At 46.3% G+C, this 11,251-nt stretch overlaps 2 protein-coding genes across 2 annotated transcripts; one reads left to right on the plus strand and one right to left on the minus strand.

Annotated features, from left to right (window-relative positions):
* Positions 1–3,470: 3,470 nt before the first annotated feature.
* On the plus strand, positions 3,471–7,871 carry TTLL3A (Tubulin tyrosine ligase-like 3A). Its single transcript, XM_020955114.2, has 4 exons — positions 3,471–4,857; positions 5,753–5,820; positions 5,892–6,336; positions 6,400–7,871. The coding sequence occupies exons 1-4, from the start codon at positions 3,486–3,488 to the stop codon at positions 7,509–7,511; spliced, it is 2,997 nt and encodes a 998-aa protein (XP_020810773.2). The 5' UTR covers positions 3,471–3,485; the 3' UTR covers positions 7,512–7,871.
* On the minus strand, positions 7,869–11,247 carry TTLL3B (Tubulin tyrosine ligase-like 3B). Its single transcript, XM_020954926.2, has 5 exons — positions 9,552–11,247; positions 8,581–9,389; positions 8,342–8,496; positions 8,130–8,292; positions 7,869–8,063 (listed from the first exon to the last, which is right to left on the minus strand). The coding sequence occupies exons 1-3, from the start codon at positions 10,873–10,875 to the stop codon at positions 8,362–8,364; spliced, it is 2,268 nt and encodes a 755-aa protein (XP_020810585.2). The 5' UTR covers positions 10,876–11,247; the 3' UTR covers positions 7,869–8,063; positions 8,130–8,292; positions 8,342–8,361.
* Between the last annotated feature and the right edge of the window lie 4 nt (positions 11,248–11,251).

Raw genomic sequence — 11,251 nt, forward strand, 5'->3', positions numbered from 1 at the left:
CAAGCACCCGGCTTCGCCATCTTTCCATTGCTCTCTCTCTCGGTTTTCCATGTTGGAGAAAAGCTTCTTCGGCTGACAGGGAAAAGCTTTCGTCGTTGTTGCACTTTTCTTTCGGGCGCCACTGAATCCGTTCTCCGCGAGTTCAACGCATCCCGGCGAAAGTTCCTTAGCATTGCCCAGGAGCGGATTCGATGAAAGAAGCATGCAATTTTTAGGAAATAATGGGTTAAATAACTTGTTTAATTACATATTATTAAAATTAAAATTCGTATGGTCGGAGCCTCAACGAGATATGCAATTCAAAAGAGCTGTGAAATTCTAAGTAAGGATCTAATGAAACTGTTAAAAAAATAGTGTTAGCTTTTTTGGGATTATTAATTATTTTCTAAATTATTTGTGATATTATACAAATTATAATAACAACTTTTGATATTGTTCTTTAATTTTTTAATAATAATAATATGTAGAAGTTAATATATCGTGGCAGTTTGCAATTAATTCGTATTCTTTTAATCGATACTTATCGATGTTTTTTATGCAAATTTTGTTGACAAATCAAAGTTTATAAAACTCATAATTAAGCTAAATAGCATTCATTTAAATTCGGAAAGCTTTCGTAAATTAGTTTTTATTAGGTTAATAAATCTGCGTACTTAGTTTTAAAATTTTAAAAATGACTTTTTTTTGTCAAATTCTGACAATTTTAACGATGTAACCCCTTATAAAATTTTTAAAATTTAAAAAAAATTAAATTTTTGTCGGACATGCCTAGATTAACTCAGCTGTCAATGTTGATTAATAATAAATACTGTTTATAGGGTCGGAAATGACTTCTTCACTGCAATTTCTGAATGAAATTATAATACTCTGAACGACTATAAAAACATACTGAATATATAATACATTTGAATTACTTATTATCTTAATTTTAAAGCATATAGTATAATAAACTGAAAAATTTTCGGTATTGTTTCCTCAAAGTTGAAGGGGGTTGCACGCTGATTTGGCCATCGTTTTTTCTGGGTTACCAGCCATAATATCATAATGTAATTTAATCTTAAATAACTTGTGCAACACCAAGAAATGTGTAATTAAGAAGAATATAACTTTCCTTTCTCTGAAAGGTTTCCAACGATTTGTTTTATTACAAATACGTATGTCCTGGCTCAAGCCTATCACTTTCGACTTGTCAAATTCCCTGACCCAAATCTAGGGAAATTCGTAACCAGCTCCGCCTCGAAAGTAAATAAACTTAATCTGGCGCATTACCTCAAATTACCAGGCCATAAGTCCCCGTTTCCCCCGGCCGAAATTAATTACCGCCCCAGATACGTGAACAACTGTCTTGGAACAAGTACGCCGCCAGCCACGTGAGACCAAAACCAGGCAATTTTTAATGCAATGCAAATAAAATAGACAAAGGGGAGGCGGTCTCTCAACTTGGTCGGCACGCAAGGACACCAGAGCACAGAAGGAGTGCGGAATCCGGATCCGGAATCCGGCTCCTGGCGGAGGTGTTGCCGTGTGCCGGGCGTCCCACAAGCACAACAACTTTGCCGCAACTCCGGTAAAAACTCATGCAAAAACCGCTACGAATCAAGTTTTGCGGCTAAATTGTCCTTGAACCAAATACTGGTACTGGAAGGGGGATCAGGACCAAGCACGTGGCACTGACATAAGACCCCTCCTCCTTAAGTAACCCTAATATAACCCAGTAATCGCTCAGCCCCTGCTTCCGCCCATGGTGGCAGTTAACTTGATTATTTTACAAATAATTGAAAAGTTCCCTTTATCCATTTCCTCGCCATTGCGAAAATTGCACAAATTGCGCAGACAAGACCACCGTGGCAGTCAGCAGGTACATCCATCAACGGGATTCCATGCCGCCCACTTTTCCGGTCCCTGATTTGCTTACGTTGGCGTCGCAGGCAACGCTTTCCCAGTGACGACAACGCCAGCGATGACACCAACACCAAATAACGAGAGCAACAGCGATGACGACAACTCCCACCGCGACATGGGAACATGGCGGAAACAAACAGGAGTCGTGCCAGAACATCATTGCCAGCGAATGGAACTGGGTGGCTCTCAGCTTGGAACTGAGCTCTGGGACGTAAGAACATGACAGGTGGGCGGGCACTTCAGGTGCTACTTGCATATGCATTACGCTATGTTAGGTCACCCTGCCATTTCAGGTTATTTAATATAATTTATAAACTGCTATTATATTTGTGAACATAAAATTATATAAATGGAGTTTAACTTGCGTAATAACTGTATTAAGTAAGTTATTTCTTTAAGTAGTCTTTAATATGTCTGTTCAAGAAAGATATCCATTGATGAATGGCAAATCTACCTGGATTACTTAAGAACCTAAACACTGACTAGCAATATTTTCTTAATTTAAGGAAACAGGCAATGTCTTTAATATTTGCATACCAACAATTCTAATACTAATTATGAAATTTTATATAATACCTATAGAAACAATGAGTGTTTAGATGTCTAGGCTCTCTTGATTCTTATAGTAACCGAATGTAATATAGTCTGGAAAATACATATGTTTTCACCAAAAAATGTTTTACCATCAACTACTGGTGCTTAGGAATTTATTCTTCAATTAATTTCTCGACATCACGCCCCAGAAAATATTCAGTACATCCAAGCCTCACCGTTTTGAAGGTCATTTTTATGTCACCCAATATCGCCAGGTAACCGACATAAACATCCATTTCCGGTCGACCTAACCCAACGTGAAAAGTGCTAAAACTATGCTCTAAAACTATAACACGAATGGGAATTTATTAGGAGTGTTCTGACTTTCGCCTGACAGGCATTGAACTACCTTTTTCATTATCAGAAAGTCAAAAAGGTACCAAAAGAAGATAATATATTGAAATAGTCAAATTTTTGAGAATTTAAACAAATCCGTTTGTAGGATTCGTTTCTTTATTATTATTATTATTATTATTATTATTATTATTATTATTATTTTATTATTAATTATCTATGATTATTATTACTCAAACCGGAAAGTACGTTAAAATTGAATATTTTAGAATACATTATTCCTTTTTAAGATTTAAAAATGGCTTGTAAATCAGTCTTAAATAAATCATGTAATACATAAATTCAAGATTAAGTATAAATACTATATTTAACATTCATTGCGATATAAAAAAATATATAAACCCTCAGAAATGAAATTTCGATAATGTAATATCCGGAACGCTCGCCACATGTAAGAGGAGGTCCGGGTCCGGGTGCATGGCTAAAAGCAAAGGCTAAACCAAGGAGCAAGTTGAGCATGAAGCTATTAATAGAGCCGTTGCCGAAGTGAACTTGTGAACTTATTTCTGGCTCAATGGTTGCCAGGCAGCTCCGCGAATTAACAACCCATTCACCCAGTGGCCCAGTCAGAGCGAGCCCCGCAATTCGAATCCATGTTCAGTAGGCTGGCGAGGCTTGGAGCGAGCGCTTCCGCCATGCAGACGCGTCCCAGCAGTGAACCGCACCGCGGCAAGGAGCAGGCAAGGGAGGAGCAGACCCCAAAGTGCGCCAGTGCCACGCTCTCCAAGAAGCCTGCCACGCCGCCCACTGCACCGCCGCCTACGCCTACTCCGACGAACCGGGGAGTGGCTCCTCTTACGGTTCCTGTGATCCAGCTTACACCCGCACAGAGTGACACTCCCGTGAAGAGGGCACTGTTACCCGCCGCCCCCAAGGAGATACCTTCCCTGGCCGACAGCAATAGCAATAAGGAGAACCTTCCTGGAAAGACTCTGACGCAGGGAAAGACCACTCCCCTGGGAGCCCCCACCAATTACGTGGCCAGACGCACCTGGATCACCACCGAGCGGATGAACGAGCTGCGTCGGAAAGCCCAGGAGGCGGCCAAGCAGAACAAGATCTTTACCATACGTGGATGTTTCAACTCGGTGAGGAACGCTCTGCTGACACGGGGATGGGTAGAGAAGCTGGACGTGCACCGCAAGGTGATGCCGGCGGGCCAGATGACTTACGAGGACCTTACCCAAAGGCTGCCGAAGCGAAAGGCGGGAGAGACTCGGCGGCAGTACGTGCTTAAGTGCGAGCGGAACATAATGTCGCGCTTCCTGGAGCACATGCCCGTCGACTTTTTGTGGACGAATCGGAAGGAGAAGTGCGACTACATCGACCAGGCCAAGAATCCCGGCATGACCATCAACAAATTCCACAGGGCGCCGTTCACCTCGAAGGAGGGTTTGTGCAGTCAGCTCCGAGACTTTCACTGGTTCTTCGAGGAGGGCACTGCCGAGATGTACTTTCCGCGCTGCTACAACGTGTGGAGTCCCGAGGAGCTCGGAGAGTTCATTGATAACTTTAAGCTTACCGCCTGCGTGGCCTACCTGCGGGCAATGCTCTGCAAATACCACAAACAGGGCTCGGAGGCTGTCTTCTCGTGCATGGGCAAGATTCCCTACTCCTCGATAGACTTCGCCTACAAGCGCCTCGTGGAGTATCTCGACAGCTGCCAGCACAACGACATTGATTTTGAGGACCCTCCCAAGATATGGGAGCATGACTGGGATGCGTTCCTCTTCCAGCACCAGCAACTGGTCAACGAGGATGGACGCATCCAGCACGACGGCCAGCGATTGGATCCCATGATCAAGAGCTGCCTGGCTTTAATCGACAAAATGAAAGTCCACTGGCCACAGTATAGCCTCGATGGCTACCAGAATCTGTGGATTGTGAAGCCAGCAAACAAGTGTCGAGGACGGGGCATCCTCCTGATGGACAACCTAAAGAAAATTCTGGGAGTTGTGAACCCATCGATAGCCTCCAAGAGTCGCTACGTGGTGCAGAAGTATATAGGTGAGTTAATGATTATACCTATACTATAGTTTTTAGTAACTACTTAATCGAGTCTAAATGATACATAGAACTTATGATAGCTTAGGTAAAAGAAATTAAGAAAGCATCTTAGTGATATTTATATTCTGTAAGAGATTTCTTATTTAAAAATTAGATAGGTTAATTAATATTTTTTTTAAGTATAAAACAACTTTTGCAAATGTATCCATCATTTGCATACACTTTCCAATCGATACTGGATAAAGCATCTTGAGTGCAAACCCAGCACACATTTCGAGTCCCGCTGCTGGTAGGCGATATAAACAAACACACGGAAACTAGGTCGTAAATCAGGCCGGTGCCAAAGTTGTTGTTCGAGTTAGTAGGCTCCCGTTTTTGGGCGTTTTGGGAGCTCGAGTCGAAAGGACGTCAGTTGCTGAGTGAGGCTCCTCGCACACACGCACACTTTCATATATACAGACAAAGTTGGCCGTTGCGATTCCTTGCCAACATAAAATGCATAAATATTTGGCCTAAAAACGCAATCATTGCCTTTGGACTGGTGTTGCCACTGTTATTGCTCTTGCTGTCGTGCTCCTTGGCAGGCAAACAATCATAATTTTCTTTAGTGTGTGTCTGTCTGTCTGCCCCATGAAGCTCAACAGGTTTCCCAAAGCAATTGATTTTCAATCCCACCTGAAATGGCCCTCGAAGGCAAACGAAAGCACACGGAAGTTGGTCAAAATGGAATAGTAATGTTGCACAGCAAAGGAAATTATCCGTGCACATTTAGAAGTAGTTTTCCATTTGAATTTAATTTAATTTTCAATAAAGAATGATTGGAGAATAAAAACCTTATTTGGATATATCCAGTTAGATATTATTACAGCACAATAACAATTATATGTACTTGCAGAACGACCGTTGATCCTGTTCCAAACCAAGTTTGATATTCGTCAGTGGTTCCTTATAACCAACACCCAGGTGGGTTCATTTTACCTATTCCAAATCTTCGATTTTCATATATTTCTAACACACATTTGACTCCACCGAAGCCCCTGGTGGTGTGGTTTTACAGGGAGAGCTACCTGCGCTTCAGCTCCCAGGAGTACAGCTTAAGTAACCACCACGAGTCGGTGCATCTTACCAACTATGCCATACAGAAGAAGTACACCAACGGAAAACGGGACAAGCGCCTGCCCAGCGAGAACATGTGGGACTGCTACTCCTTCCAGGCTTACCTACGTCAAATTGGAAAGTACAACATGTGGCTGGAGCGCATCTTCCCCGGAATGCGAAAGGCTATCGTCGGTTGCATGCTGGCCTCGCAGGAGAACATGGACCGTCGCCCCAACACATTCGAGCTCTTTGGAGCGGACTTTATGATCTGCGAGAACTTCTATCCCTGGCTCATTGAGATCAACTCTAGTCCGGATCTTGGCGCCACCACAAGTGTGACGGCCCGGATGTGCCCGCAATGCCTGGAGGATGTGGTCAAAGGTGAGTCACAGAGTAGTTACCTATAACACCATACTTAATAATCTCTTCTGTGGTTCCTTGCAGTTGTAATCGATCGACGCACGGATCCTAAAGCAGACATGGGCAACTTTGACCTGGCCTACCGCCAGGTGGTTCCGCCTACCCCCGCCTATATGGGCCTCAACCTGTACGTCAAGGGCAAGCAGGTACTGCAAAAGGCTAGCCATGGAGGTGGCCACAACCACTACTATTACCAGCAGCAGCGCAAGGAGCGCTCGCTGGCCACCAGTAGTGTGTACCGCCAGCGCTCGGCCATCCTGCACCCGGCGTCGAGTATCTCTCGTATCCACCGTGCCATGCCCACCTTCAATGCCACCGAGTACATGGAAAAGTACATGGTGGAGCCGCTAAGCAGCAGTCGGAGCAGCCTAAGCCTCAGCCTTGGCAGCCAGCAGCCGCAGAAGTCGCCATCGGTGGCTCCTGCTCCCACCCTCCCAGCTCCACAGTCGGCTTCCGCGTGTCCCTACCTCCTGAAGCAGGCGGGCCGTTCCATCACCCAGCTGCTGAACAGTGCCTCCCACAAGCGGAACACGGCGGGATCTGTGCCAGGTGAGCCGCTGCCAAACACTGCATTGCCTCCGAAACGCCAGCGGAGCTGTGGACCCCGGCTCAGTTCGACGAATCCCGTGGACAGCACCGAAAAGAAGTTCAAGATCCTGATCAAGAACTACACGGCCGGCGGTGGCAGTGAGTCTATACATGAAGCGCGACCAGAGGGAGTTGCACCCGCGACGGCTCCTGTGATGAGCGAGCGAAAGTGGCGCAGTTTGCGCAACATTACGGCCACGACAGGGTGCAGCACCGCCACCTCCTCGACCCGTTCCAAAGGCCAATCCTTGGCCGCCCAGGGCCTACCGCAGCGGCGCTTCGTTCGCACCAAGTCCGAGATCGAGAGCACGGCCAGCCTGCATGCCATTGGCAGGACCTTTGGCCGCAAGTCCAACGGTCCCCGGCTTCCCATCAGCATTTCCGTACAAGCCCTACACCGAGGGGAGCCAATCGTAACCGCTCTAAAGCAGGCCTCCAGCGAGCTGCAGCTCTCCCAGGGGCAGATGATGAGTCCAAGAACGGCACTGGCCAACAAGCTGCACAACTCGACGCTGACGGTTCCGGCGCCTCTACTGCCAGTGGGCTAGGATATCCACCAACACTGCCTTGATACCCTATACAAAAGTGCGTTTACTGTGAAACATTGGGTAAATGGAAACGAATAATTCACGTCCCTGCTGAAGTTTGCCGGCGTTATAAATAGCTATTGTTACTTTTAACTTACAACCTTTAAGCCTCAATGCGCTTAATAAAGATTCGTGGCCAGCTTTCTATATTCGGAGAGAACCTGGTCAACCTATCTCAACGTTATTTGTTATATTCTTGTTACATTTCGAATTCCTGTTTCCCCCTGTGGTGTACTTTGGGGAAATAGTCAATTATCTACCTACATTGTTTTCAAATTCTGACCTTAAATGAAATATTAAAAAAGAAAGAAATCTAAATAAGTCTAAGGCATTTTTATTAAAAAAAGCCTCCATCATAATGTGATTTTTGTGTTGTTGTTTAACAAATTTCATTGGGTTTAGCCACTGATTTCGATCTGAATAGTCATGATCCATTTCAAGCTGGAACCGCGTCGCATCAATTTTCTTGGGTCCTTGTTTTATATTTTCAGATTCCTTGGGATCGGGAAATTACTAAGGATTCATTGATAGTATTGTTATTATCATTACAATCTTATACGTATTGAAATATTATATTACCTGTTTTTAGCAGCCGGCTTGAAAAGACTTCACATATATATTTAGGAATTAGTATTATACTTCTGGTTACATACTACTGTTTAAAGATTGATTCTGAGCGTGGGCTTCACTCATATCTCCAAGGTGTTGGCCAATGACGATGACCCAAACAAACTTTTAAATCCTAAGGAGGAATACAAATATAGTTTTATTTATACCTTTTTAAAACTCACCAAAAAGTGTTCAAGGAGCTTCACTTGGGAGCGGTGTATTGGAGTGCGAGATTCTCACGAGCCGTTGAATTTAGGATGACCTTCGGTCCCACGTTCTGCGATGAGGCATGGGTGGAAGCCGAGCCCAAACTTGCTACCTCTGGAGTTAGTGTTTTCTTTAAAGAGAAAGACATAATCAAAAAGTTTGAAATTGTAAATTATTTAAATTAAACAACTAATCCAGTCATCCGTTAATTTACCTTCTTCTTGGGGACCTTTCCAGTGACTGTCTTCACAGTCCTGACCTGAGGCTCCTTGACCTTCTCCAGCTTGGTGCTCGTGGTGGGCTTGACGTTGTTGAGGATCTTCCGCAGGAGCCGTGAACGCGGGTGAGTCCGTGTCTTGGGCTGGTTCTCGAAAAGAGTCATCTGCTTGCCGTTGAGCTCCAAGGGCTTGCCATCGGGACCTTTGTTGATGCTGTAGTTGACTTCGAACACTCGCTCGAAGAGACCGGTGCCTGCAGAGGGGTTCTTCGGCAGATCCACCACAACACGGATGCAGTCCTTCAGCACCTGCGGGCAGATCCTAGCCGTGATCTCCGTCGAGGGCGAGAGATCCGGCGTCGAGTTGATCTCGATAAGAATGGGATTGTAGTGTTCGTCCAGCATAAAGTCACAACCGTAAAGCTCGAAGGCGTTCTGCACCAGCTCTGTCTCGTCCAGGCTGGCCATGACCACGGCCACGAGGTTTTGCTTAAAGCCGTTGTAGATTTTCGACCAAGTTCCTTCCGGAGCCCCCTTGTGGGTCAGGTGGGCCTTGAACTGCTCCAGCGACCACATGTTGTGCTTGGGCAGTCGCGAGTCCCGGTTGGTCTTGTTCTTGTAGCGCTTTTGCACCGAGTTGTTGGTCAGGTGGATGGACTCTCGCAGGTCGTCCATGGTGAACTCCTGTGAGCTGAAGCGCAAATAGCAGTCACGATACATCCAGATGTTGACCGTTGTGTCCGAGATTGTGATCAACATGTATTGCCGGATGTCGAATTTGGTTCGGTAGACGAGCAGGGGTCGCTCTGTGAGGAAGAAAATGTTAATGATAAGAATAATAATAATGCTTCTTGGGGTAAGTGTGGAGTTTATGGGTTCACATGAAGGAAGGAGTGTGGACTTGTGCAATGGAATGTGTGGAGTCAGATATTTCACCTTATCCCGATAATAAAATTCTTTAAGCTCACCTATATACTTCTGGACAATGTACTTTTTGTTCTGATTGTTTGATGTCCACTGCAGGATGTCGTCCAGGGAACTGCGTATGACAATTCCAATACCCCGCGACTGGTATCCGGGCTTTAGGATCCACAAATTTCGACTGCCGTCCCAGCGATAGTCCGGCCGCAGCGACTCGATCTGATCCAGGTAGAGCTTGGCCAGACGGGCATATTCGGTCATTACCTTTTCGCCAATCTTGAATTTGGCATTTGACTTGAGCACATCGGTGGACTGTATCATAAATGTCTGATTCTCAACGATCTCCGCGGGCGTCGCCGGCTTTATTCGGGCATCGTCCAGGGAGTGGTGCTCTGCATAACGCACCATTTTCTTTACCTTCCCGAGCGCAAAGTCCAACGTTGTACTGGACACCGTACCGCTATCGCTTATTAGTTCCGTAGGCTGGTGCTCCTTCACGTATCGCAGCAGCGATCGGGCCTGCGTCTGCTGGTAGTCTTCGATGAAGGCCATGCGCTCCTCCAGACTGTTTCCGCCCAGGCGGTAGAAGCGCGGATAGCTCATCCCGCAGACGCCGTCCTCGCGGTACCAGCGCTCCTGTTCGGCACATCCCACTAGTCCCACCTTTGTGGAAAAGTCCAGGAACTGGCTGCGCCGCACTCGATTTCTGAAAGGTCGAACCTCGGCGCACAGATCGCGCTGGGCTTTGCTTTGCCAGATGAAAAAAGCCGGGAAGTGATTTATCATTTTGGAGATGACCACCGCCTCGTAATCGTTCCCTCGCCGGGCGTGCTCCAGCAGGGTGTCTTCGGACATGTTCTGCAGCTTAGAGAAGCGTCCCGCCGGCAGTTTCTCCAGCCAACCTCTCCGCATCAGTGCCCTTCGAACCGTGTGGTAATTTCCATACACGGTGAAGATGCGACGGTTGCGGTAAGCGTCGATCACACGTGTCCGGTAGACATTCCGCATCTGGCGCTTGTGGGCCTCCGGCGCTAGCGGTGAAGTAGGCGAGGACCTGGGCGTCGCGCAGGTGAATCGAGCCCGGGAGAGCATGCTGTTGATGCTCTCGGGACGGAAGCCATGGGTATCGAAGTTGCTTGTCCCACCTGTGCTCAGAGGCCCGGACCCGTAGGCATAGTTATGGGCAAAGCTGCTGCCACCGATGGTGTTCTTGCTAATGTTGTTGCCGCCCAGCGGTTTTGGCACGGTGCACTGCTTGCACAGCTGCACCAGCTCGGCGTCTAGGTTGTGGATAAGTGACTGTATCTTGGAGACGGGGTTGTAGTAGCGATTGCGACTCCCGGTAACTCCACTCGGCGTGCTCTGCGTCATGCTGATGGCTGCTGCGGCTCCGGCCACTCCTGCCACTTACGCTCGAGAGCTGTGAATCGATGTCCGTTAGGGTATTCTTAGCTTGTCCGTATCCCAGTCCTTGCACACGCCTGGACGTATCCCTTCCCCTTCCTTCGGTTTGAGCTTTTTCTGTGGACGTTGGATGGGCTCGTTGCCAAAGCAGCCGATTTTACGGTGCAATTAACGTGGAATTTTGAAGCAGGAGCCGAACAGTATCTAACAGTATCACATGTACTAACGAAAAATCTTTACTGATTTAAAAATCATTACATCTCATAGACAATACAATTTCAATGTTTAAAAAAAAGGGGCGAAAAAGTGACGAAACGAAAGTGAATTCTCAATACAAGTGTAA

This window comes from Drosophila serrata, unplaced genomic scaffold, assembly GCF_035046125.1.
Source record: "Drosophila serrata isolate PLE 108 unplaced genomic scaffold, ASM3504612v1 contig_245, whole genome shotgun sequence".
NCBI classification, from domain to species: domain Eukaryota; kingdom Metazoa; phylum Arthropoda; class Insecta; order Diptera; family Drosophilidae; genus Drosophila; species Drosophila serrata.